At 41.1% G+C, this 24,491-nt stretch overlaps 1 protein-coding gene across 2 annotated transcripts; it reads left to right on the forward strand.

Moving 5' to 3' along the window:
* The first annotated feature begins 1,178 nt into the window (after window positions 1-1,178).
* Window positions 1,179-24,491, forward strand: ptbp1a (polypyrimidine tract binding protein 1a). Of its 2 annotated transcripts, none has more exons than XM_062040943.1 (16): window positions 1,179-1,249; window positions 4,239-4,292; window positions 5,397-5,427; window positions 13,118-13,178; window positions 13,370-13,542; window positions 13,665-13,811; window positions 13,911-14,084; window positions 14,178-14,288; window positions 14,799-14,973; window positions 15,044-15,136; window positions 15,241-15,398; window positions 16,581-16,614; window positions 17,540-17,632; window positions 21,822-22,038; window positions 22,122-22,199; window positions 22,280-24,491. In XM_062040943.1, exons 1-16 carry the CDS (start codon window positions 1,242-1,244, stop codon window positions 22,410-22,412), a joined length of 1,740 nt encoding a protein of 579 aa, XP_061896927.1. In that variant the 5' UTR covers window positions 1,179-1,241; the 3' UTR covers window positions 22,413-24,491. The 2 variants fall into 2 exon arrangements, with proteins under 2 accessions (XP_061896927.1, XP_061896928.1); XM_062040944.1 differs by having other exon boundaries at window positions 15,044-15,118.

Below are 24,491 nucleotides of genomic sequence, written 5' to 3' on the forward strand. Positions count from 1 at the left end.
TGTAAATATGTTAGTCTGTGGTTAAAAGGACTCGAAAGGACTCAAAACTCAAAATGCAGGACTTGGGACTTGACTTGAGACTTTCCAGTCTTGACTTTGGACTTGACTCGGGACTTCCCTGTCTTGACTCGGGACTTGAGGGCAAAGACTTGAGCGGACCTGGGCAAATTAAGGCCCGGGGGCCACATGCGGCCCTTGAGCTTTTCAGTCTGGCCCGGCGGACATTCCCAAACAATTTTTTTAGATCTTTAAGATGGAAACTCTATTATGATGTGCAGTGATGTTTTCTAATGACCGTAAGTCTTCAACTATACTAAGTCTTTCAATGGTTGGAATCTGTGCTTATTACTATGGTAATCTAATTAGTTACTATGGTCATCTAATTAGTTACTATGGTAATCTACGTCACAGCAGCTCAGACGAGGCACCAAGCAGTGTGGGCGGGGAGCGTTTCCACAGACGCGGAAGGAGCTTTTCACAACAAAGTTCTGAAGCTTTGAGATATATCAGATTGTAGGTGGGTTTATTTTGTACCCTTCGCGTTCATATTTCACTGTTTGTTGCATTTTTGTTGCGTTTCACTCGATTGTAAAATATGCCGATCGAAAGGGGGTGTGACATTCATACTTTGTCAACATTCAATGTTTTATCGTTCATAGAAAAATTTAAAATTCCATTACGTTTTTTTAAGGCGGTCTGTCATAACGTTTTTAGCATTCAATCAGACATTATTGTGAGGTTTTGTATTAGTGTCCCTAAAAATAGATAGGGACACATTTTTTTCTCTAAATGTGGCCCCCGGATCAAAATAATTGCCCAGGGCTGGACTTGAGACTTACTTGTGACTTGCAAAACAATGACTTGGTCCCACCTCTGTTGTTTTCTACCTGTCAACTGTCAGTTTAGGCTGCTCGCCGGCTCCTCGTCACCACTTCAAGATGGCGGCCCAATATCTCGCGTCACAGCGGCCAATGCTGCGTCTACTTATCACATGTCTATGTGCCTAATGTTTTGACTGGTGAGTGGCCTTGTTATTTTTTATTAACCTCCGCCCCCGCCACAAATGACGGCCGTCTTGACCAATGGCGTGCTGATGAGCCCTCAAGCCCCGCCCACACCAGGCGCGGGGAGGCGAGTGGACCAATCAGCGGTCGCCTCCGCGCGTTCAGCCATTTTGTAAGAAAATCAAGCAAGTGTGCCGCCCTACCTTCGCCTCAGACCTGCAGTTTTTTTCTTGTGCAATGGACGGGTAAGTTAAGAAAGAGCCACTCTCCCTACTCCATTTTACCCCGAATTTACACCGCAAACTCACTTTTGTGTCGGCAATTCGTCGCCGTTTGCATGTCGCTCGCTTGTTTGACCGCGAAAGTTGGACTTGAATTACTTTTTTCTTTTCTTGTCGCGCGCGTATCTGTTGAACATGCAACAGTTAGCACGGCCGAGCTAGCGTGTTAGCATCCGTCAAGTTTACGCCGAGGGACGCTTTTTTTTGGAAAGTACATTTATTTAAAAGACGCTGTTCAAAGTCGGCGAATGTGTGGTAATAGGAGTTAAAGGAGGTTGTGGCGGAGTAAGTAGTGATTCCTAGTAAGCAACGTGTCTCATTTCCGCCTTCATGTTTGTCACTGAGGGCCATGTTGCACCATCGTGTCTGCAACTTGCATTCAAGCACATTATTTCCACAACGTTGGAATATCAAAGCCCAGTTAACATTACTTTATGACGAAGACCCACTTTTAAAGGGGAACTGCACTTTTGGAGAATTTAGCCTATCATTCGCGATCCTTTTTGAGGGACAGGAAGACAAAAGGTGTTTTTTTTGTTGCTATTCTAACATGTAAAAATGCGTTCAACAATACTTTATTTACGCTCCGTAAACTGTATAATAACCAAACTGCAGCGACATTATTGTAAGCGCGAACGCCGAGGAACTCTTTTTTTTTTTCCCTAGTGTTGTTGCACATCGACGGTATTAGCCGTAAAACAACCTACGGAAAGCGATAAGCTAGCATCTATGTCAACAAAAAACGCGTTTGAGTTTGTAACTCACAAACACCGCCATAGGACACCGATCTGTACTGACCGAAATACATAAACAATCGTTACAGTATCTGTAAAGTCACGACGTGTTGCATGAATCATGGTCGATATAAAGCGTAACTCACTCGGTGGACAGTTGTCTGTTTGGTCCAGCTAGCCGGAGACGGTTTTTTACTTTCTGGGTAAGCACTCCATTTATGTCGAAATATAAAGCAGCTTCAACGTCAACAAGAAGCATGTTTGAGTTTGTAACTCACAAACACCGCGATAGGACACCGATCTGTACTGACCGAAATACATAAACAATCGTTACGGTATCTGTAAAGTCATGACGTGGTCAATATAAAGTGTAACTCACTCGGTGGACGGTCCAGCTAGCCTCGGACGTTTTTTTCCTCTCTGGGTAAGCACTCCATTTACCGTATTTTTCGGATTATAAGTCACCCCGGAGTATAAGTCGCACCGGACGAAAATGCATAGTAAAGAAGGAAAAAAACATAAGTCGCACTAGGGTATAAGTCGCATTTTTGGGGAAATGTATTTGATAAAATCCAACACCAAGAATAGACATTTGAAAGGCAATTTAAAATAAATAAAGAATAGTGAACAACAGGCTGAATAAGTGTACGTTATACGACGCATAAATGACCAACTGAGAACGTGCCTGGTATGTTAACGTAACATATTATGGTAAGAGTCATTCAAATAACTATAACATATAGAACATGCTATACGTTTACCAAACAATCAGTCACTCCAAATCGCTAAATCCGATGAAATCATCTTCCTCGGTGTCGCTTCTAAACAACTCTGCCAACTCCAAAGGTAGACAATGCGCCGCTTCCTCTTCTATCGGTACGTCGCTTACGTCAGAGTCATCGTCAGTTGCAGTTCCAATTATTCCAGGGTTTCTGAATCCGGACAGGATGGTTTCGGTTGTCACTGAAGCCCATGCTTTGTCGATCCGTGTGTGTGAGTGACGTTTGCTGATATACGCCTAGTCTCTTACGTGAATGTGATAAATATTTTATATTTTACGGTAATGTGTTAATAATTTCACACATAAATCGCACCCCCGGCCAAACTATGAAAAAAAACTGCGATTTATAATCCAAAAAATACGGTATGTCACAATATAAGATAGCTTCTATGTCAACAAAAAACGCGTTTGAGTTTGTAACTCGCAAACACCGCGATAGGACTGACTGCACTGACTGAAATACATGAACAATCGTTGCGGTATCTGTAAAGTCACGACGTGTTGCATGATCAATATAAAGTGTAACTCACTCAGTGGACAGTTGTCTTACATGAACAATCGTTACGGTATCTGTAAAGTCGTGACGTGTTGCATGAATCATGGTCGATATAAAGCGTAACTCACTCAATGGACAGTCTGTTTGGTCCAGCTAGCCGGGGACGTTTTTTTTCCTTTCTTGGTAAGCACTCCATTTATGTCGAAATACCATGGCTTCAAATTCCACATTTTGCAGTTTCGAGTCACTGTCTCGGTTTCTGTCTGCTCCAACGTCTCACTCTTCCTTAGTGCTGGCTTCCATAAGCAGCAGTTCATCGTCCATGTGGAATTCCAAAAGGTTTTGAAATATCTTAATTTGTCGTCGTTGTTGTTTGTTAGCGAATCTGTCATGATTACAACACACACATGCCTTTGTATCCTGAAGTAGGAGACACATTTGTTGCCAGAAGTCGGAAGTGTGCTGCTATGGAAATAAATGTGCCGAGGAATTAGTTCTGGCAATGATTCAAATTATCAAAATATTGTAAACATTGCGCATATTACATATTGTTTTTAATGTGTCTTACTACAATATGTATATATACTTGCAGTGTGTATACAAAATGTTGGAGGGGAAGGCTACAACGGTGTCTCCCATTAGCCACATCATCAAATAATTTATTTTTATAATCTTTGACACCCCTCCCCCAAAAAAAGACATGTTTTTGTTTCTCATGATTCACAATTGGCAAATTTCCAAAAAAAATGCCTTCCCCCTTTAAGAATGCTCCTTGTTTTCCCCTCATCTCCCCCTCTGTTTGGTCGACAGTGTGAATGATTTCCGTAGTTTGAGACGTTTTACTTTCCTTGCTGACCAATTTATTTTTCGGTGTGGATTTGATGTCAAAGTTTGCCCAAAGCCTTTCTAATCATTTTCTCTTTTAATTTTCCAACCTTACAGCCGCCTAGACGCTGACTTGTACCCTCTGGGATCCGGCTACGTCCCTGAAATTGAGTAAGGATTTGTTTTATTACCAAATATCATGTGAAAACAACTAAAGTTCCCCCCCAGTTGTGGGGCTGCACAATTTTAAGAAAAATCCTTAATTGCAATTTTTCCAAAATTGCGATTTTTCTATTTTATACATTTAAATGCATAAAACTGAAATTAACGAGTGAAGGAAGACGTGTCGCTTTTAGGCTGTCAACATATTCCTGGCCCAATGTGCCACAAAGGATAATATGCAATAATTTACTTTAAAATATTTGGCTTTACGCAGACAGACTCTGAGCTTTTGTCTGCTCTTAAACTGAATAAATAAATGATAAAAACTGTACAGTTATTTATGATACACTACAAGTAACCATTTTAAAATGATTTTCCCTTATTACTGTAGAGTTGTTTACCATTGTACTGTAATTAGAAGGTAAATACATATAGCTTAAACAAAAAAATAAAATGGGCTCTAATTTCTGTTAGCAAAAAAGTTAAACAAAAAAATAAAATGGGCTCTAATTTCTGTTAGCAAAAAAGTTACTGAAATATTGAAATGGATGGATCTTAAAGTGCAACTTTTTTCCCAGTTGGAAAATTGAGGTCGGCTGTTGTCTTTTGTTTGTTGCCATCACGGCATTCTCGCTTGTTTATTTTTGTTGATGGTCGTATATTGCCCATCCGAGTTGAATCTGAAATATTCCCACTATGGGTAATACTTGGTAATCATATTTATTTTCGCCCAATGTTTTGTTACTTTGCAGCACCTCTCACTGGCGAGTAAGGAAGTTGTCCGTACGTGCTTCCTGTGCGTGTGTATAAAGTAGGCGGTCTCGCTCGCCGCCCACCAACAAAGATTGTGAATGACTGAAAAGCGGGCCCACTGCGTTCAGTTAATTATACTGTTAAATAAACATGCCTCAGCCTCTTACGGTTATTTATCGAAAAAAGAAAAATACATTCTCTTAGGGCTATTTATCACACTTTTTTTTAATGATTAATGGTGCAGCCTCCACACAGTTGTTTGTAAAGACTTTAGCAGCCTGGAACGGGGAACTGATGTACCTTTTTATACACTTTGATAGATTTGCAATTTTAACTGACACCATTGTGCTTCTTTCCCAGGAGTGTCCATGACATATCAGTTGGCACAAAGGTAAGCATTCCATTTTGAGTGTTTTTTGTCTTTGCACCCCTTCTCACACTACAGGCACTGATTTCATTCAAATGCAGGCATGTGAAATTTCCACAAATCCGGAAATTTGCATTTTTAAACATTAATTTCCCGTCAAAATAGCACTTCCGCATAGAAATATTCCTATTTTTTCGTCAAAGTCTTTGTATGCTAGGGCTGGGCAACACGGCCGAAAACTGTTATCACGATATCAGTGTCTGATTACGGTCTCTTTTGATAATTATTGATATTTTATGTCGATGGAAAGGACCAGGAGAAGAATACATTATTGTAAACATTTTTATTTCCAATGTAACCTTTCTCTGGTTATAAACCGTAAGAAAATGGTGCAAAGTGTGAAAATGTAAACAGAGAATCCGTGTTTAGTGCCAGGAAGTTACATTTGTGGTCTAAGGTGAGCACGCCAAGGTGGTGTGGGATTACCGGGCTTGCTGGGATGAGCGCTTTGCATAATTTACAGACCCCTTTGGTCTGACTACGATACTTTGGAGAAAATCCAAAAAAGGTGACTTTTCCGGTTTCATCGACAATTTCTTAGCTCTCTGCAGCACTCATTTTCAGTTTCTCTGCTCACTCCATGCCAAGAATCAACCACAAGACAAGAAAATGGCGCAATCAAACTCTTCTTTGCTGTTACCATAGAGCGAGTGCTTTTGTTCATGCAACCAACCTTGCGTTGACACTTCCAAATGTATTATTTATATAGACGTAGATTTATTATCGAATGTTTTATGTGATATATCAGTGTTTCCCATAAACTGCCAAGATACCTGTGGCGGTGGGGGCGTGGCTATGGGCGTGGTCACCATGACATCATCAAGTAATTTGCATAATTTACTACAATAGGATTTTCTCTAAAAAGGCTCAAAAAATGTATACTTACTAATTAATAATAACAGTTTTGTTTTAAACGTCCATCCATCCATTTTACAATATAATTACAACACTTTATGTACATATTTATATACAGATTTGAACAATAAGTTATTCACTGAAATATATGTATTAATTGTGGTTCTTACAAAAAATGTATCTTATAAAATATAAAAGCTAAAATGTCTCTTAAAGCTCTACCCCTTTAATTAGTGCATACTAAATAATTTAACTTTAGCCTACTACTACAACCATATTAGTTACCAGCAACATAAAGTGAAACAGCACTGCCACAGTCAGTAACAAATAAACAGAAAACAGTAGTGGTCAAATACAAATAAGGCAAGAAGTATCCTACACTTCTCTTTTGTAAAGTAAATCTGAACAGCCTATATGGGCATCTACATCAACTATATGATATATATATATATTTTTTATTTATTTTTATTTTTATTTTATTTGTTGCGGACGTAATTCTTTCGTGCCGGTCCGCCACAAATAAATGAATGTGTGGCAAACACTGGATATATAATATTGTTTTATCGCGCAGCCCTATTATATGCGTCAAAAAAATATTTTAGTCAGAATTTGCCTTAAAGATTTTTATTTTTTTTTGCTAACCTGACATAGTTGAAGTTCTGCAAGCATGGAACAATTCACAACCCAATGTGTCATTTTCAGACATTGACTTGTACAAGTGTAAACTTAGAATGTGGCTTTACTAAAAGCATGTTAGAAGTAACTATACTAGCACCACACTATGTGCTGCCTTATGCACCTCAAGATCTTTCTCTATAATTACTGACTAAACCTAGGCTAATACATGTCTTTAATGGGATAGTTGGTTTGAAGACAAAATATTTGCCCTGACATGTTGTAAATCTTGCTACCATAAATCCATATACCGTATTTTCCGCACCATAAGCCGCACCTAAAAAACACAATTTTTCTCAAAAGCAGACAGTGCGGCTAATAACCCGGTGCGCCTTATATATGGATTAATATTCATATTTATTTTCATAAAGTTTAGGTCTCGCAACTACGGTAAACAGCCGCCATCTTTTTTCCCCGTAAAAGAGGAAGTGCTTCTTCTTCTACGGTAAGCAACCGCCCCCATAGAAGAGGAAGCGCTTCTTCTTCTACTGTAAGCAACCGCCAAGGTGAGCACCCGCCCCCGTAGAAGAAGAAGCTCGCGGATATTTAATTTCATTTGTTTTTCTGTAAAGACAACAAAATGTCTCCTACTAAGAGACACGCGTACAAGGTTCCACTGACTTTTGATATTCCTGTGAACCGCACTGTGGATACAACGGGAGCACGTACGGTGAATATTCGCACCACAGGGAATGAGAAGTCGTCCTACTGTGGTTGTAGCTTGCCATGCTAACGGCCAGAAACTTCCACCTATGGTGATATTCAAAAGGAAGACCTTGCCAAAAGAGAACTTTCCAGCCGGCGTCATCATAAAAGCTAACTGGAAGGGATGGATGGATGAAGAAAAGATGAGCGAGTGGTTGATAGACGTTTACGCGAAGACACCGGGTGACTTTTTTCACGCAGCGCCGTTCCTGTTGATCTACGACTGCATGCGCGTCCACATCACAGATGGTGTCAAAAAACAAGTGAAGCACACCGAAGAAGAAGAATTCGAGGGATTTGTAGATGAGTAATAACTTCAGAAAGTGAGCTTTAAATGTTTATTTTGTGTGTTGTGTGACATTAACGTTCGAGCAACGTTGAGTTATTGATGTTGCTATTGCTCTGCACTATTTTGAGTGTTACTATTTTTGTGATTGCACATTACATTTTGGGAGTGAACAGAGTTGTTAGAACGCTGGTTTGTAATATATTATTAAAGTTTGACTGACCTATCTGACTGTTTTGTTGACATTCCCTTTAGCGTAGCGTAGGTGCGGCTAATGGCACGGGGCGGCTAATAGGTAAACAAAGTTTTGAAATATTCCGTTCATTAAACGTGCGGCTAATAACACGGGGCGCCTTATGGTGCGGAAAATACGGTATCCTAAAGCAGGGGTCACCAACCTTTTTGAAACCAAGAGCTACTTCTTGGGTACTGATTAATGCGAAGGGCTACCAGTTTGATACACACTTAAATAAATTGCCAGAAATAGCCAATTTGCTCAATTTACCTGTAACTCTATGTTATTATTAATAATTAATGATATTTACACTTAATTGAATGGTTTAAAAGAGGAGAAAACACGAAAAAAATGACAATTAAATTTTGAAACATAGTTTATTTATCTTCAATTTCGACTCTTTAAAATTCAAAATTCAACCGAAAAAAGGAAGAGAAAAACTAGCTAATACAAATCTTTTTGAAAAAATTTAAAAAAGAATTTATGGATCATCATTAGTAATTTTTCCTGATTAAGATTAATTTTAGAATTTTAAATAGGTTAAAATCCAATCTACACTTTGTTAGAATATACAACAAATTGGACCAAGCTATATTTCTAACAAAGACAAATCATTATTTCTTCTACATTTTCCAGAACAAAATGTTTTAAAGAAATTTAAAAGACTTACAAATAAGATTCAAATTTGATTCTACAGATTTTGTAGATTTGCCAGAATAATTTTTTTGAATGTTAATCATAATAAGTTTGAAGAAATATTTCACAAATATTCTTCGTCAAAAAAAACAGAAGCTAAAATGAAGAATTAAATTAAAATGTATTTATTATTCTTTACAATAAAAAAAATAAATTTACTTTAACATTGATTTAAATTGTCAGGAAAGAAGAGGAAGGAATTTAAAAGGTAAAAAGGTATATGTGTTTAAAAATCCTAAAATCATTTTTAAGGTTGTATTTTTTCTCTAAAATTGTCTTTCTGAAAGTTATAAGAAGCAAAGTAAAAAAATTAATGAATTTATGTAAACAAGTGAAGACCAAGTCTTTAAAATATTTTCTTGGATTTTCAAATTCTATTTGAGTTTTGTCTCTCTTAGAATTAAAAATGTCGGGCAAAGCGAGACCAGCTTGCTAGTAAATAAATACAATTTAAAAAATAGAGGCAGCTCACTGGTAAGTGCTGCTATTTGAGCTATTTTTAGAACAGGCCAGCGGGCTACTCATCTGGTCCTAACGGGCTACCTGGTGCCCGCGGGCACCACGTTGGTGACCCCTGTCCTAAAGGAAGTGGTGCCCCAGCTTGACCTTTTCATGATACAAGCTATCTCTTGGCCAATTTGTTAGGCTTTAGGTTGCGAGCAAAACTTATGAGTTACAAGCCTTTCCACCACTAGTTGGCATAGCGAATGCCACAGTAAACCCTGTAAGAGCCAACCAAAAAAGCATCCAGTCTTACTTGCTAGCATTAGCTTATAGCTAGAGATGGACATAACTTTTTTTTCCAACCATAGGAATGATAAAAGTAAATGTGAAGGACAGTGCTGAGAAGAAGTGGATGATATCCATTGAATTGTGAAGTGAAGTCAATTATATTTATATAGCGCTTTTCTCTAGTGACTCAAAGCGCTTTACATAGTGAAACCCAATATCTAAGTTACATTTAAACCAGTGTGGGTGGCACTGGGAGCAGGTGGGTAAAGTGTCTTGCCCAAGGACACAACGGCAGTGACTAGGATGGCGGAAGCGGGGATCGAACCTGCAACCCTCAAGTTGCTTTTACGGCCGCTCTACCAACCGAGCTATACCGAATTGATTATAGAAGCAACCCAGAGAGGGACAAGCGGTAAAAAATGGATGGATAGATAATCGAAAACATGACAGAGCGTGGAGCTAGCTAAATTGGTGACGCAGTTGGAGCGTAGCACTTTGAATCTGCACCATACTGAAGTAGACTGAGTCTATAATGCCGGCCAAAGGTGTTAAGGTAACATCCAAACGTTGAACATTTGTCTAAAAAACAGAGGCTGCTAATGTTGGGTTTGGCAAAGAAGAAACTGAAAGGAGATACAGTAGAAGTCCACTCTAATCACTAAAACAACTGTAGTCGTATGTTACGTGTTGAAATTGTTTTAGGTTACGAGCTGCGTCACAGAACCAATTAAACTTGTATGCTGAGGTACCACCAAAGCTGTGAATAAAATTGTCGTTTGTAGCTAAAGGATAAGGTTTGCTTGATCTTTAACTAAGTACACCATTTTTGTAAAATTGATTGCTAGGCAAACATGGTTTAAACATGTTTTTAATTTGACTTGACCTGTTTAAAATCTGCATACATGATTTATGACGCTCAAATAACTGTCTCATAAATATCTCTATGTAACACTCATTTTCCAATATCCACTCATTACTGTGAACCATTCAGTCAGTGAAATATTTATATCATGGAATTTGCAACCTGCACTGCCATACTACTCCAAAAATGCACTTATTTATCTATTTGCACTATTTTTTTTATCTCTTTCCTTATTTTTTTCTGTTTTCTTTTGTATGTCTGCGCCAGAGAATGAGCTTGTTTTAAATCTTTGTCCTTTCGTATAGTGACAGTATAAAAAGCATTCTATTCTATTGTATTCTATCTATACTAAAGTAAAGTTTCCCATTTGGAGCTCAACATTCAAGCCTCGGAAATGTACACAAAAAAGGGGTGATTCATGGACTCTGTGGTCAGTACATGGCGGCTTCTTCTCCCAAGAAAGCGAGTAGTTGGTCTCGTGTCCATGAAGTGTGAGGTGTGGCTAGTCGGCCTTGTGGCTGTTTGGAAACAAAAGCTTGTAGTTAATCTCGGGTGCTCCTGTGTAGTGGAAAGTCCAACATGTACGTGTTGTCAGTTGTATCATTAAAAAACTGACTTGTAGTATCCATTGTTGCTTGGGAGATCACTCGGCGTAGAAATGTGAGTGATTTCAGACATTTTCAGGTCCGACTATTGTTCAACAGCCAGCCATTTCTTGGCTAAAGGTCTTTGTCTGTTTAAACAAGCTCCCAGGTACACACCCTTGCAGACACAAGCCGCACCCCCTTTCCTTTCAGCCTAGCCTGTTTTTCAACATGGATTGGTGCTCCAGGTTCAAACTGTATTGTTTTTTTAAAGCCACCTTTTTTAAAAGAGGTTTTAGTGTGCATTAAATCTCACTGCTGCAGCTCTCTGCTTTGCTGGAATCTTATAATTATTCGTCTGGGCAGAGCGTCTGGCATTCCGCGGTCACATTCCAGCACCCCCCTATCTCCTCCCACCCCCAGTGAGACACCCTGCCCCCTTTCCCAATCCCCTCAATGGCAGTTCATGGAAAAAAACATGCCCGTACCTGCGTGGTGCTTCTTGTTTTTTTCACTAACTGCAGCCAAATGTAAACCATTGTTGGCTAATCAGATTCAGATGTTATTTGTGTATGTAAACACAAGCCAGGTGTGGTTTATGATGCAGTAAAAAAAAAAAAAAGCCTCTCGTGTACATTCCAATTTGAGTTGCTTTTTGCTGTGAAAGGAAGCTGCACATGTTGAGGAAGTGAGCTGATCATGAATCATGATTACTGAAGGTGGTCATTATTCTGTCAGCGCTCTGAGCTTTAATGAACAATCAAATAAGTACATACACATTTAGAACATGCAGTATATCTGTCTGAAATCTTACCCTCCATAATGCATTTACTCAAATTGAAAGTGCCATTTTGTTAAAGTTTTTATTTAATTTTTTAAACACGCCCTGTGGCTATTGTTAGAATGAGGAAGTAGAAGAAAAAGAGGAGGAGGAGGGGAAACTTACCATGAAGCAGTAATCATCAAGTCCCATGGAGGGAGTTAACGGAGCCCAGGAAGCAGGCTTGGTCTTGCTCTCTTCCTGTCTTCTGTTCCTGTTGAGCGATTGACTGCCAGGTCCTCAATTTCTCATGACCAGTTTTCAGTGTTTTGACCAACGCCTTTGTTGATATCACCTTCAATTTACAATGTTCCAATGAGCTCCTGAGTGGTGGCCTCACAGCCTTTGGTTTGTTTGCTATTATTTACACTGTAAGGGTGGACTGTTGTTTCTCTTGTTGTAGAGATAATGAACAATACAAGAGTTGCATGGATCCAAAACTCCCAGTCAGCTTCACAAGTTTGGGGAGGAATGCTCATAAAACCTGCACGACAGGTTCTTTTTAAAACTCTTGCATGGCTCTTCAAATCCCAGAGAGTCCTAAGGGGTTCCATATGTTTGCGCTCTGCCGTGCAACAATGGCCCTAGTTTTATCCGGAACAGGACCTTCATTGTGGGCCCCCCCCCCCCCGCCCGTTGTAGAGCTTATAGTCCACTGAGCCACTTCTTGTGACTGCTGTACTTCATTAAAGCCCAGCCATGTGGACGCCATTGTATGGTGGGGGGGGGGGATCTCCACTATCCTTCCAGTCCAGATGGTCCCACTGTTTATGTTATCTACCTGAGTGGGTGCTTTTGAGTGACTGATGGTGCTTCTTAAGCTAAGGCGTAACTGTTGACTTAAATGCTGTAGTTTATGTAAATATGCTCTGGACAAACTGCATTCTCCACTCTCGTTGGTGGTGGTTTTCAAAATTGTCATCTGTGGTATTCACCGGCATTCTTGTCCCCTGTCGCTGGTGTAGCTTTCTTAGAACACACAAACTGTAGTAACCTCGTATCTGATGACAAGCAGAAGCCTTCTCATTATTACCGGTTGGGGGGGTCATGTTCTCTTCTAAAGCATGTTTTCAAGACTTGTGTTACGCCCTGCTTCACCTCACAATGCTGGCCGTAACACGAGCACTATGCTCCCCACCTGCCCTTCGCTGCATTCATTGGCTGATCCATTTAAAGTGAGCCTTTTTGTTTTCTTTCTCTGCAGAGGGGATCTGACGAACTCTTTTCTTCCTGCATGACCAACGGGCCCTATATCATGAACTCAGGTAGGGAGGTGCCATGGAAGGATGGTTCTTTTTCTCTTTTTTCCCTCTCTCTCTTTCTTCCCCCACTGCCTCATTTCAGCGCTCGTCTTGCCTGTGTTATGTGTTGCCATGACAATCAATCCATTATTCAGGAACGGGTAAGCAATGCCTTTCACTCCCCTGATTGTATCTTCCTCTGTTTTCCCTCGCAGCCAATGGCAACGACAGCAAAAAATTCAAGGGTGAGGTTCGCAGCCCCAGTGTTCCGTCGCGCGTGGTCCACGTACGCAAGCTGCCCAGTGACATAAACGAGGCTGAGGTCATTGGGCTGGGCTTACCCTTTGGTAAAGTCACCAATCTGCTGATGCTGAAAGGGAAAAACCAGGTATAGACCATGTTCTTGCTTGCAGGAGAATCTTAATCTTTTTTTCTTTCAGTTGAATTTAATGTTACTAAAGTAGATTTTAGTGTAAGATAGGATCATGTTTTTTTTGTTCTGCCTCACAGGCTTTCTTGGAGCTGAACAGTGAGGAGTGTGCTCAAACCATGGTGAGCTACTACTCATCTGTCACCCCTATCATCAGAAACCACCCCATTTATATGCAGTACTCCACCCACAAAGAGCTCAAGACTGACAACTCCCCCAACCAAGTGGTGAGGCCTTAGAAATGCTCCTTGCTTTTCATGTTTAGTTTAGAACTTGTTTGGGCCTGAAAGTAAGTTTTTGTCTGTCGGCCTTGTCTCCCTCCCCAGCGTGCCCAGGCAGCTCTGCAGGCGGTCAACGCACTACATGGAGGCGCGATTGGAGGCGTCATGGCCATACCTTCAGATGCAGGCGGCCTCGCAGGCGCTACAGCTCAAAGCCCCGTTCTCAGAGTTATTGTAGAGAACCTCTTCTACCCAGTCACCCTGGAGGTTCTGCACCAGGTACAGTCTGAGTCCTACATTTCCAATCAAGTCTGCTTTTGATGAAAGGTTCAACATGTCTTTAACCCGCTGTCCTACTTTGCACTGCCTCAGATATTTTCCAAGTTTGGCACGGTGCTGAAGATCATCACTTTCACAAAGAACAACCAGTTTCAGGCTCTCATCCAGTATGCTGACGCCATGACGGCCTATCACGCTAAATTGGTAGGAGTGATGCGACCAAAACTTGGTTTATGCTTATGTAATCACTACGACGTCGCTTCTGACGTTGGTGTGATTATTTCTGAGTTCTGTGTCCGGGCTCAGCGCGTAGCATGCATCGAGTCAACTCCGTGAGCTCCAATGACACACTTAAGCGTTTTTACGAACAATGGCAATTGCAGAGATACAATGTTATTAGCGCTAATCCATGTGTAACCGTCACATATTACAAATGTTGGTCTAAAATCCACAGAGAACGCGTTCACTACGGCGGGCTGTATACACACAGGAAATGTGCTTAAAGCCTACCAATCACATCATTGACAGATGTTCGATCGTTTAGATCGCAATAGGGTTTAAGGGGCAGGGGCTATCCTACGTACCTACGTAACATACCCAAGCGCCTCAACACAGAAGCATAAACCAGGTCTAAGGCGGATGTAGTCGAGAAAAAATGTCCAGCACAACATACTTGTTTCTAGTTTTCACGCAAAACCCTCTGCTTTTTGTCAGTCTCTGGATGGTCAGAACATCTACAACGCTTGTTGCACTCTGAGAATCAGCTATTCCAAGCTCACCAGCCTGAATGTGAAGTACAACAACGACAAAAGCAGGGACTACACACGCCCAGACCTCCCCACTGCAGATTCTCAGCCCACCCTTGACCACCAAACCATGGCAGCATTTGGTAAGATTGTGTATGTTTTTTAGTGTGTTACTCAAATCATGTAAACACTTATTTCCTTTCACGACCACAGCACCAGGTTTAATCTCTGCATCTCCATATGGTGGCGCTCATGCATTCCCCCCAGCCTTTGCCATCCAGCACGCAGGTCTGTGCCCTTCATTCCGTAAGGAGAATCTGTTCAGAAGTGTAATGCAACATGGTTGGCTCTGTATAAAGTGACACCTGCAGTGATAATTTGTGTGAAAAAATCTGTAATTGTTCTTTTAGGTCTTGCAATGCCTGGTATTCCCGGCGCCCTGGCATCTCTGGGTGTTGGGCACGGAGGCATGGCAGCAGCAGCGGCCGCCGCCAGTCGCCTCAGCCTGGCCGGCCTCGCTGCTGCAGGGGGACACAGCGTTCTGTTGGTCAGCAATCTGAACCCTGAGGTCAGTAACACTGGCTGGGCTCTCTAAAAGCAGTACAGCCCCACCACCCTCTGTTTGCACAGGTTAGAAAGTAGTACTAGACAGGTCCAGTGTCGCCCCCACGTGGCCGTGATGAGACTGGCTGAAGAACGCCATGACTGTTTAGGTTTTTTTCAATTTGTATTTGTGTGCCATCTAGTCCAAAGCACTTCTTTCAGGACCTCTGTTTGACCAAACCTGCTGCATTTTCTGACCTGCCACTTTGCTCACTGTGAATTTTTAAGTTTATTCAATACACTAACTTCTTTTTTTTGTAATACACTTACCATTCCATGTCTTCATTTTTTGTCCATAAGTATGAAATCATTCTTGAGTTGTTTGGAGAGACAATATGACTTTTTTTCTTATTCTAATTTGTAGCAATGTTATCAGTCACTGGTGTTTACTCTTGTCATTACTTTACGGGGGTTGGGACATGAATAATTGAAGGGTAACTTGATTGCTTAGTTCAAAACATGTAATTTTAACCCTTAACGTAGTTTGTAACTCCAAAGTTCATATTGTCTCTGCCTTTTTCTGTATTTCATTGTTAATCTTTTTTTTCTCTTCTGTTTCTTCTAGTGTTCCCATAGTGACAGTGCATTTTAATTTAGCCAGTTCTACTGTCTGAAGCACTACATTTCTTTGTGTATACTGACCTTGTTTTTTTTTTACTTCCTTTTTCTCTCTCTCTCTCTCTCCCTCCTTCCCCCCTCCTCCTTTTTTTTGTTTTAAACCCCCACCCCGCCCCACCTGTACTCTTGCCAACTGACCGCACGCCCCACGACCAATCGTTCCCTCTGTCCTCCCCTGTTTTTTCTGCTACAACCACCCGCCCTTTGTCTCCCATGGCCATTGTCCCCCAATTTGGAAACCACCCACAAAAATGACTAATTGACACCTCCCTATTTTTTTTGCCCCAACGTCCACAATCACTGCTCACCACCACCACCACATCAACTCCCTCCTCCTTGTCCTCCATTATTCTCTCCGTGCCTCATGCCTCTCCTTCCACCATGGTACTGTGGCCTTCCTGTGGACCTCGCTGCCTGTGGCCTGCGGACATGTCCCGACTCCACTCCACTGTCCTCCACTCCGCCTATTTTCCCCTGTTACCTCTACCTCCCCCTTTTGGCCCGCTGCTCCCCCCTGCTGTCTCTAAAGAGCGTTACGCCACACTGCCTCTTTATTCTTTTCGGTACGTTATCATCCTTTCATCTCCTTTTTTTATTACTACTGTTACCTGGCAAGGTGGGCATGTCTTGTCTCATGTTGTTGGCTTTGTTTATTTAAACCACTGATGGCTTAGCATCAGGCTAGGTGGGCATAAAAGGGGTTGCTAGCTTTATTTTGGAGATTTGTGTGTGTGTGTGTTTGCGTGAGATCTGTTTTGGTTGATGGAGGCTAAGAGCGCCGCACAGAGCAGCAGCATTTTACTTAATTTTTCAGTATTTGAGAAATATGTTCTCGTTTATCCTCAAAAGAACAGCTCTCCATTGTGGTAAAACTCCCACTTAAGAAGTGTGGCAGGTTCCAAAGCACAACGCACTGTCAGACAAGTTGATGATTTTAGTTAAATGGTTTCCGCATTGTTTTGATTAAAAAAAAAAAAAAAAATGGGCGATGTGTAGAATTTCCCAAGGTGGCAATGAAACAACAGACAAAATCAAATGCTGCAGCTTTCTATTTTTGTGCAGCGACTTACCCCCTTCCTTTTGTGTTGGTTTATGCATGTGGAGTTTATTCCTGCATGATTTTACCCGATTCCCCAATTGTACACAAATCAACTTTATGCTAGCAAACAATTAAACTACCGCTTTTTTCATTATCCTTTTTCCCTTTTGATCTGAACTTTTCAAAGCATAACTATTTTGTATCCTTTCTTAACAAATAAGATGATTTACTACTTGTGTACTGTTTCGGGTTAGTCTTTGAGATTCAACACCAGCACCAATTTAGAATCGCCTCAATCAAGCTCGGGTTTACTCGCTAGCGGATTTGATAGAAAGGCCCTGAGATCTGAATAGTTTTCTGCTGTGATTGGTTGTGTGAGAGACTATTAGTTAAAAAAAAACTAAACCCTGCACTCCTCCGCATCTGACACCCTGCTCTTTTCCTCCCAGGTGTGTATGGCGACGTGACGAGAGTCAAGATCCTGTTCAATAAAAAGGAAAATGCGCTGATCCAGATGTCTGATGGCACCCAGGCTCAGCTAGGTAGCTAACACTTTTTCGTCGTGTGCCAACACTTTGTGCCAGAATGATTTTACTATGGCCCCAGAAAACCTCCTTAGAAAGATGGATTAATAGTCGAAGGCATCATTTCATGCGAAAAAGCTGGAAGAGTTAATAACTAATAATATATTTTCCTAGCCTTTTTATTAGCATATTTTATCCCGTCTTTCTGAGGTTGGGCATTCACTCCTTGCATAGCCGCAGATTCCTGTTCAAATTAGAGATCGACCGATTATCGGCCGGGTTGATTACTGCCGCTGATATTTAGCATTGTGACGTATACCATATTGGCCCTTTTTTATTTATTTATTTTTAATAGAAGTACATCAGCAGATAAAATGTATACACATTTTATCATAGATCAACAGGGACGGAGCTGCGTAAAAAAAGTCACCCGGTCTCTTCGCTCATTTTTTCTTCATCCATCCATCCCTTCGAGTTTGCTTTTATGATGACGCGGGCTGGAAAGTTCTCTTTTGGCAAGGTCTTCCTTTTGAATAGCACCGTGGGTGGAAGTTTCTGGCCGTTAGCATGGCTAGCTAGAACCACAGTGAAGGACGGCTTCTCATTCCCTGTGGTGCGAATATTCACCGTACGTGCTCCCGTTGTATCCACAGTGCGGTTCACAGGAATATCAAGTCAGTGGAACCTTGTACGCGTATCTCTTAGTAGGAGCCATTTTGTGGTCTTTACAGAAACACACAAATGAAATAAAACGTAATATCCGCGCGCTTCTTCTTCTACGGGGGCGGGTGCTCACCTTGGCGTTTGCTTACAGTAGAAGAAGAAGCGCTTCCTCTTCTATGGGGGCGGTTGCTTACCGTAGAAGAAGAAGCGCTTCCTCTTCTACGGGGAAAAAAGATGGCGGCTGTTTACCGTAGTTGCGAGACCTAAACTTTATGAAAATAAATATTAATATTAATCCATATATAAGGCGCACCGGGTTAGTAGCCGCACTGTCGGCTTTTGAGAAAAATTGTGGTTTTTAGGCGCGGCTTATGGTGCGGAAAATACGGTACCAAGGGATGGCGTTAAAAGGGATGTTTGTCGTTTTGTACGGCTGATATATTCCAGGCATGTTTCTTTGCTCACTTAACAGTTCCTTAGCTCTGCATTCGCGCTGGAAAAGCATTTTTCAACGAGGATATTTTCTAAAACACTTTTACCCCACTTGAATGAATTTTCCTCCACATAAGTGTTGAAAAATGTTATTACAAAAACACATTTACCGACTATTGTGTGCATTTTGGCCAATCAGTAGCCTGAAAAAAGCCTCTGTTAATCAATATTGTGATATTACATGTACAGTAGGGGTGTAAACGGTACGTGTATTTGTATTGAACCGTTTCGGTACGGGGGTTCCAGTTCGTTTCGGAGGTGTACCGAACGAGTTTCCACACGGACATATTAAGTAGCGTAACGCACGTTGTGTAAACAATGCACACCGAGGCACAACACACGGCATGCTAACAGCTAATGGGCTAGGATAGACTGACCATACGTCCTCTTCACCGGACATGTCCTCTTTTGCGGAGCTGAGTTTCTTAAATGCCTCAAATGTCCGGCATTTTGAGTTAGGGTTGCGTGTATTTCCAATGTACTGTAGCGTCCAGAAGAAGTGCACACCAAGTATGACGCTCTTTTTAATCTTTTATTGAGCAACCTATACTAACACAGCTCAACTTATCTCGTTCCTTCCACACGCACGTCTATCCTCACTCCTCATTTCCGCCTTCTTCGCCAATCACCTTACAGGCGTGCTACGTTCACAACAATGGGAATTCTGAATATCACTCACTCAAGAACACACTACGTTCAGGATTAAGAAGGGGTTAAAAACAAAACAAATTGTGCGTGCAGCAGCATTGGTGAGGGAGGGGCAGAGACAGAGAGAGTTATGATAAACGCGCATGCGTCGCCAGGCTCTGCTTTTTATCCATAGATTTATCAGATAAAAATTTTTATTATCTCTAGCAGGGGTGTCAAAAGTGTGCCCCGGAGGCCATTTGCGGCCCACAGCTAATGTTTTAAAGGCCCACGGCACAGTCTAAAAATACTATTAAGATAAACAAAAACATAACAAAAGTGAAATAAAAAAGCTTAAAGGTTAAATGTCATTTAGAAAAAGTTGCAATGTTGACTAATAAAACAAAGCTGTTTTTTTTCTTTCAAACTGTCATTGCTCAATAATATTGAATCAAAATCAATGTTATTATGAATTATTGACCTATCCAAGGTTCCCATTACTTCACATCAAATATTACACTAAGAAAAATATTTTTGGTGGAAGATTTTGCAAATTTGGTAAATAACCCAAATATTTATATTTTGTTGTTTTCTTACTGTACCGAAAATGAACCCAACCGTGACCTCTAAACCGAAGTACGTACCGAACCCAAATTTTTGTGTACCGTTACACCCCTAATGTACAGTAACTTGTAACATTATCTTTGTTATCGTCTTTGTTATAACACACATGTGCGATTAAAACAAACATTGTTATCCTGGGCTTCTGGTAAGTGATTGCTAATTTTTAAGCTATCAAACTGACAGTCGCACGTCAATGTTTTTGTTGCTAAATAGGTTACCTGTAACCACACAAACACTGAAGCAGCAGTTCTCCAAAAGTTCTGTTTGTAACCGACTTCGTCGTGTGGACAAGAAAAAGAGTGCTGCAGCTTAAAATACAGCAGAGGGTAATGTCTAGGGATGATACTCGAAACCGGTTTTCCCGGTTGTTTGATAAGAAAAGAACCGAGTCCTCGGACTCGAATCCCTTTTTGAGAACCCGTTATCGAGACCACTATAGTAAAGAAAAAGTTGATTCTTTATTCGAATCCCGTCCCGACCAGAAATGCTCCGTGTGACATCACAAGAAATGACGTCACGTAGCTCAGTCATTAGGCGCAGATAGCGAAAGCAGGAAAACAATGGACGGGAAAAAGCGCTCCAAGGTGTAATAAAGTTCAAAACAAAAGCTATAATCCATCGAATAACTTTACTGAGAGATTTTAGCAGGGTAAAACACATGACGAACACTTTTACGACCAACCGGAAACATAGCAACCAGGCTAGCAACGCACCTCCTTTACGGCAGCTGTCGCAACGTTCTTAAAGCAACCGCAGCACATACATATATATACAACACATCTCCCTTTTTGAACTCTGGTTTTTCTTTCCTTGTAAACAAAACAAAATCACACTGTATATGTGTTGTCTGTCTAAATATAAATAATGCAGACGAGGCGTGTTGGCTGAGTTCTTGACGTTTACTTTCACAGCGTGGCAACATGCAACACTTTTCGGGGTGTCCGTGCACGCTCGTCACTCCCGTTGCATGCTGGGTAGTGTAGTTGTTATATTCTCTAGCTCATAACATCTTTCCCCTTATAAAGAAATAATGTTAACTCAATAAAGTGTATTTCTTTTTTTAGCTTTAACTTTTCATTTTTTAGCATTGTAACCACATTTGCAAACAACTTTTCTCTTCATAGAATTTTCTTTCAATAAAGAAATAAAGTGCAAAAATGTCAAAGCATCATAACAAACAGTTATGTTCCAATAGCAGCAGAAGTGCACTTTTTGGAGAGCTGTATTATTTTCAGTTTTGTGCCCAAGGTACTGATTTTATTTATACACCTATAGTGATCACAGAGACAGGTTGTTTTTGTGTTACTGTATATATTTGTTTCTCTGAAAAATCCCACTTAATATACTTTGGGTAACAACAGTCAATATTTATTTTTTTTATTTTATTTTTTTAGGTGAGTAACAGTCAATATTTATTTATTAGATTTTATTTTTTTATTATATAATAAAAGCTTTTGTTAAACCAAATATTGTGTTTTTTTCCATATACAACAACCTATCTGGACTCGATAAGAGAATCGATAAGGAATCGGTTCGATAAGAGAATTCGATAATAGGCTCGAACTCGATAATTCCTTATCAAACATCATCCCTAGTGATGTCTCAAAGTGGCGAATGCTTTGACAAGACATGTCTTTTCATGTCAGTACTAGGCATTTTATAGTCACTTTGTCCATTGTGTTTTCGCTGTGGGTCTTGGACTGAAACACAATTCAGCAACTTTCCCACTAGGTAACGCCGTCTCGCTCGCAACGTGTCAAGCTCCAAACACTCAACTAACATGCTCATGTCGTTTCCTTAGCCATAAGTCACCTCAACGGCCAGCGGCTTCACGGCAGGGCCATCCGTGTGACGGTGTCCAAACACACCACGGTCCAGCTGCCGCGAGAGGGCCAAGAGGACCAGGGCCTGACCAAGGACTTCAGCAACTCCCCACTGCATCGCTTCAAGAAGCCCGGCTCCAAAAATTACTCCAATATCTTCCCGCCCTCCGCGACGCTCCACCTCTCCAACATACCGTGAGTTTTCTTGTTTTTATTCTACAAATGTGAATGTTTCATTTGCGTAGATGACGACAAATACCACATAACTCGTCATGTAGGCCGTCTGTGGTGGAGGAAGACCTCGAGAGGCTTTTTACCAGCTCAGGAGCCACAGTCAAAGCCTTCAAGTTCTTTCAGTAAGTTTTCTTTCCTAGGATTTATTTTTATCTTCCAAGGTTAAGTATTAAGCATCAGCCCTTTTCTCCCCCTCACACAGAAACGATCGCAAGATGGCCTTGATCCAGATGGCCTCGGTCGAGGAGGCCATCGAGTGCCTGATCGAGTTCCACAACCACGATCTGGGGGAGAACCACCACCTTCGCGTGTCCTTCTCCAAGTCCACCATCTGAGTGCCTTTTTTGTCTCCCTCTCGAGGTTTACTGTTTGATTGCGACCATTCTCCCGCTCTCATTCGGTGAAAATGACACGCTCGTGACTGTTTCCTTGCAGAAAGTTGCTCCTACTTCTACAATGTTTATTTCTCCAGTACGCTCAGTTTTTTTTTAATCATTATTTTATATGGTATAACAAAAACAATCCCAATTTCTTTAGGTGTCAGTCAGGTAGAATGGTGCTTGGGTGTTAAGGTGATGGACAAACTATTTTGTATACCAGTCAGAAAACCTGCTAAGTGATTTAGGGACACGTTTCTTCACAAGAAAATGTTTTTAACGCTTTTATGTTTAGAATATATGTCCAACAAACACACGCTGTGCCTGCACAGGCGCTGATGTAAGCACAACCATGAATGAGGACCCAAGGGCGGTTAAACCAGCTCTTTGGTACCCAAACGAGCTGTTGTGAAGGTGGAGCAGCAGTCTGCAATACAACAGGACACATTTGGGCTAATGAGCTGTCACTTAAAAGACCAAAATGGCCTGAAGACACCATCTATACATACCAGACACACTTCTGCATTCCGTGTGCCTTCGGAGGCTAATTATTATTTGTAATTTTTTTCACTACCCGGACCACGAAAAAGTTTCCCCTTTTACTTTTAAAACAGATATTTCATGTAAGTGCTCACCGATTTGCTTCAAGGGATATGTACCACTATACTGTAGTACTCTTGAGTTGGAGAAGCATAAATATTATCTACTACAGTCTCGTGCCTTACGCCTCCTTTCCCAGCCACAAGCCTTAAGCAATCTGGCTTCCGTCAAAAAACCTTTTTTTTCCCCCCGCTTAGTGAAAGTGGTAAAAGATCTAGTCTAAATACGATTAATGTGTATGCAGAAAGTTCTGAATGTAAGTCATAGAGGCCTAATATGCTTGCTAGGCAATTGTAGCTCTTAGGCGTAAGAGCCACTCACATTCACAGCGCCCTTTGACCTACTTGTAGGTCTCATTTAACCATCTTTATATTCATTTATATGTGGACACATATATTCATTTATCTTTTTTATGTTAGCATTTATCTCTTCTGAACGTATCTGTTAGTAGTGGCCTGTTTGGTTAAACCACAGTGCCTTGACCCACCCAGTTTGTTTACCTATTTCGTCAGGTGTTGTCCCCCACACACACACACCTAAGATTTAGTTTTACCACCAAGCTCAGGTAAATCCTACCTGTGAGAGGGCAGCTGGGAGGCATTTTGTCAGTTCGAGTCATTTATTTGTTTAGTTTAATTTCTCGTGCACTTTGTCCCCTTCCTTTGCGAACCCCTCAAGTGTCACGCGAGTCTTAAAAAAACGTCACATTCCTCTCAGTGCCTCCCGCACGCTTCTCCACAGCCTTGGACCACTGTATAGTCCCGGAGCAGGCGGGTGTCCGCTCTCTATTTTTCTAAAAAAGACGATTATTATGCATGGTTTAAGAAAAAGCTTCATGTAGCTACAGACGGTTATTGATGTTGATGATGTTGTTGTTGTTGTTGAGGACCAAAGGACCTTCTGCGGTTTTGTAGTGTTGGGATTTCTTAAGTTTGTTTCCTCCCCCGCTTACACACATTCCACAACCTGAACGCGTCGTCCTCGATCGCCTCAAAGACACGTACACTGTGTTGCCAGGAAAAAAACCCGACGCTAGATCCGGAGCCCGCTCACCATTCCCACACAGTGAAGTCGCGTACATTGTTTAGTTTGTTTAGAGCTTTTAGGTTTCTCCTTTTTATACGGGGCTTGTTGTACAACGCGGGGGCTGCTGGTTGTATATATTCATGTTTTTGTACCACACAATCATTTGGATTATAAAGACTTTACGTTCAAACATGTATATTTTGATAAAACAATACAATATTAAAAAAAGATAAAAAGCTCCACCGGAGCTATGAAAACAAGCCTTTTTTTTATTTCTTTTTTTTCTCCTAACACCGACATTGAGAGTGGTATGAACACAGAAGTGTCTCCGTATGTCGCCCGTACCCCTGCCATCCTGTTCTTGTCTCTGCATCTTCTGCTGCCTTCAATAAATCTTTAGTTTGTTCCTTC

The sequence above is a fragment of the Entelurus aequoreus genome, linkage group LG03 (assembly GCF_033978785.1).
Source record: "Entelurus aequoreus isolate RoL-2023_Sb linkage group LG03, RoL_Eaeq_v1.1, whole genome shotgun sequence".
NCBI lineage: Eukaryota > Metazoa > Chordata > Actinopteri > Syngnathiformes > Syngnathidae > Entelurus > Entelurus aequoreus.

Excerpts from the sequence above, each read along its gene's own strand:
- ptbp1a (XM_062040943.1), top strand. Across the intron at positions 14,289-14,798 it reads CGGCCTATCACGCTAAATTG|TCTCTGGATGGTCAGAACAT; the intron begins GTAGGAGTGATG and ends GCTTTTTGTCAG. Across the intron at positions 15,399-16,580 it reads TCAGCAATCTGAACCCTGAG|AGCGTTACGCCACACTGCCT; the intron begins GTCAGTAACACT and ends CTGTCTCTAAAG.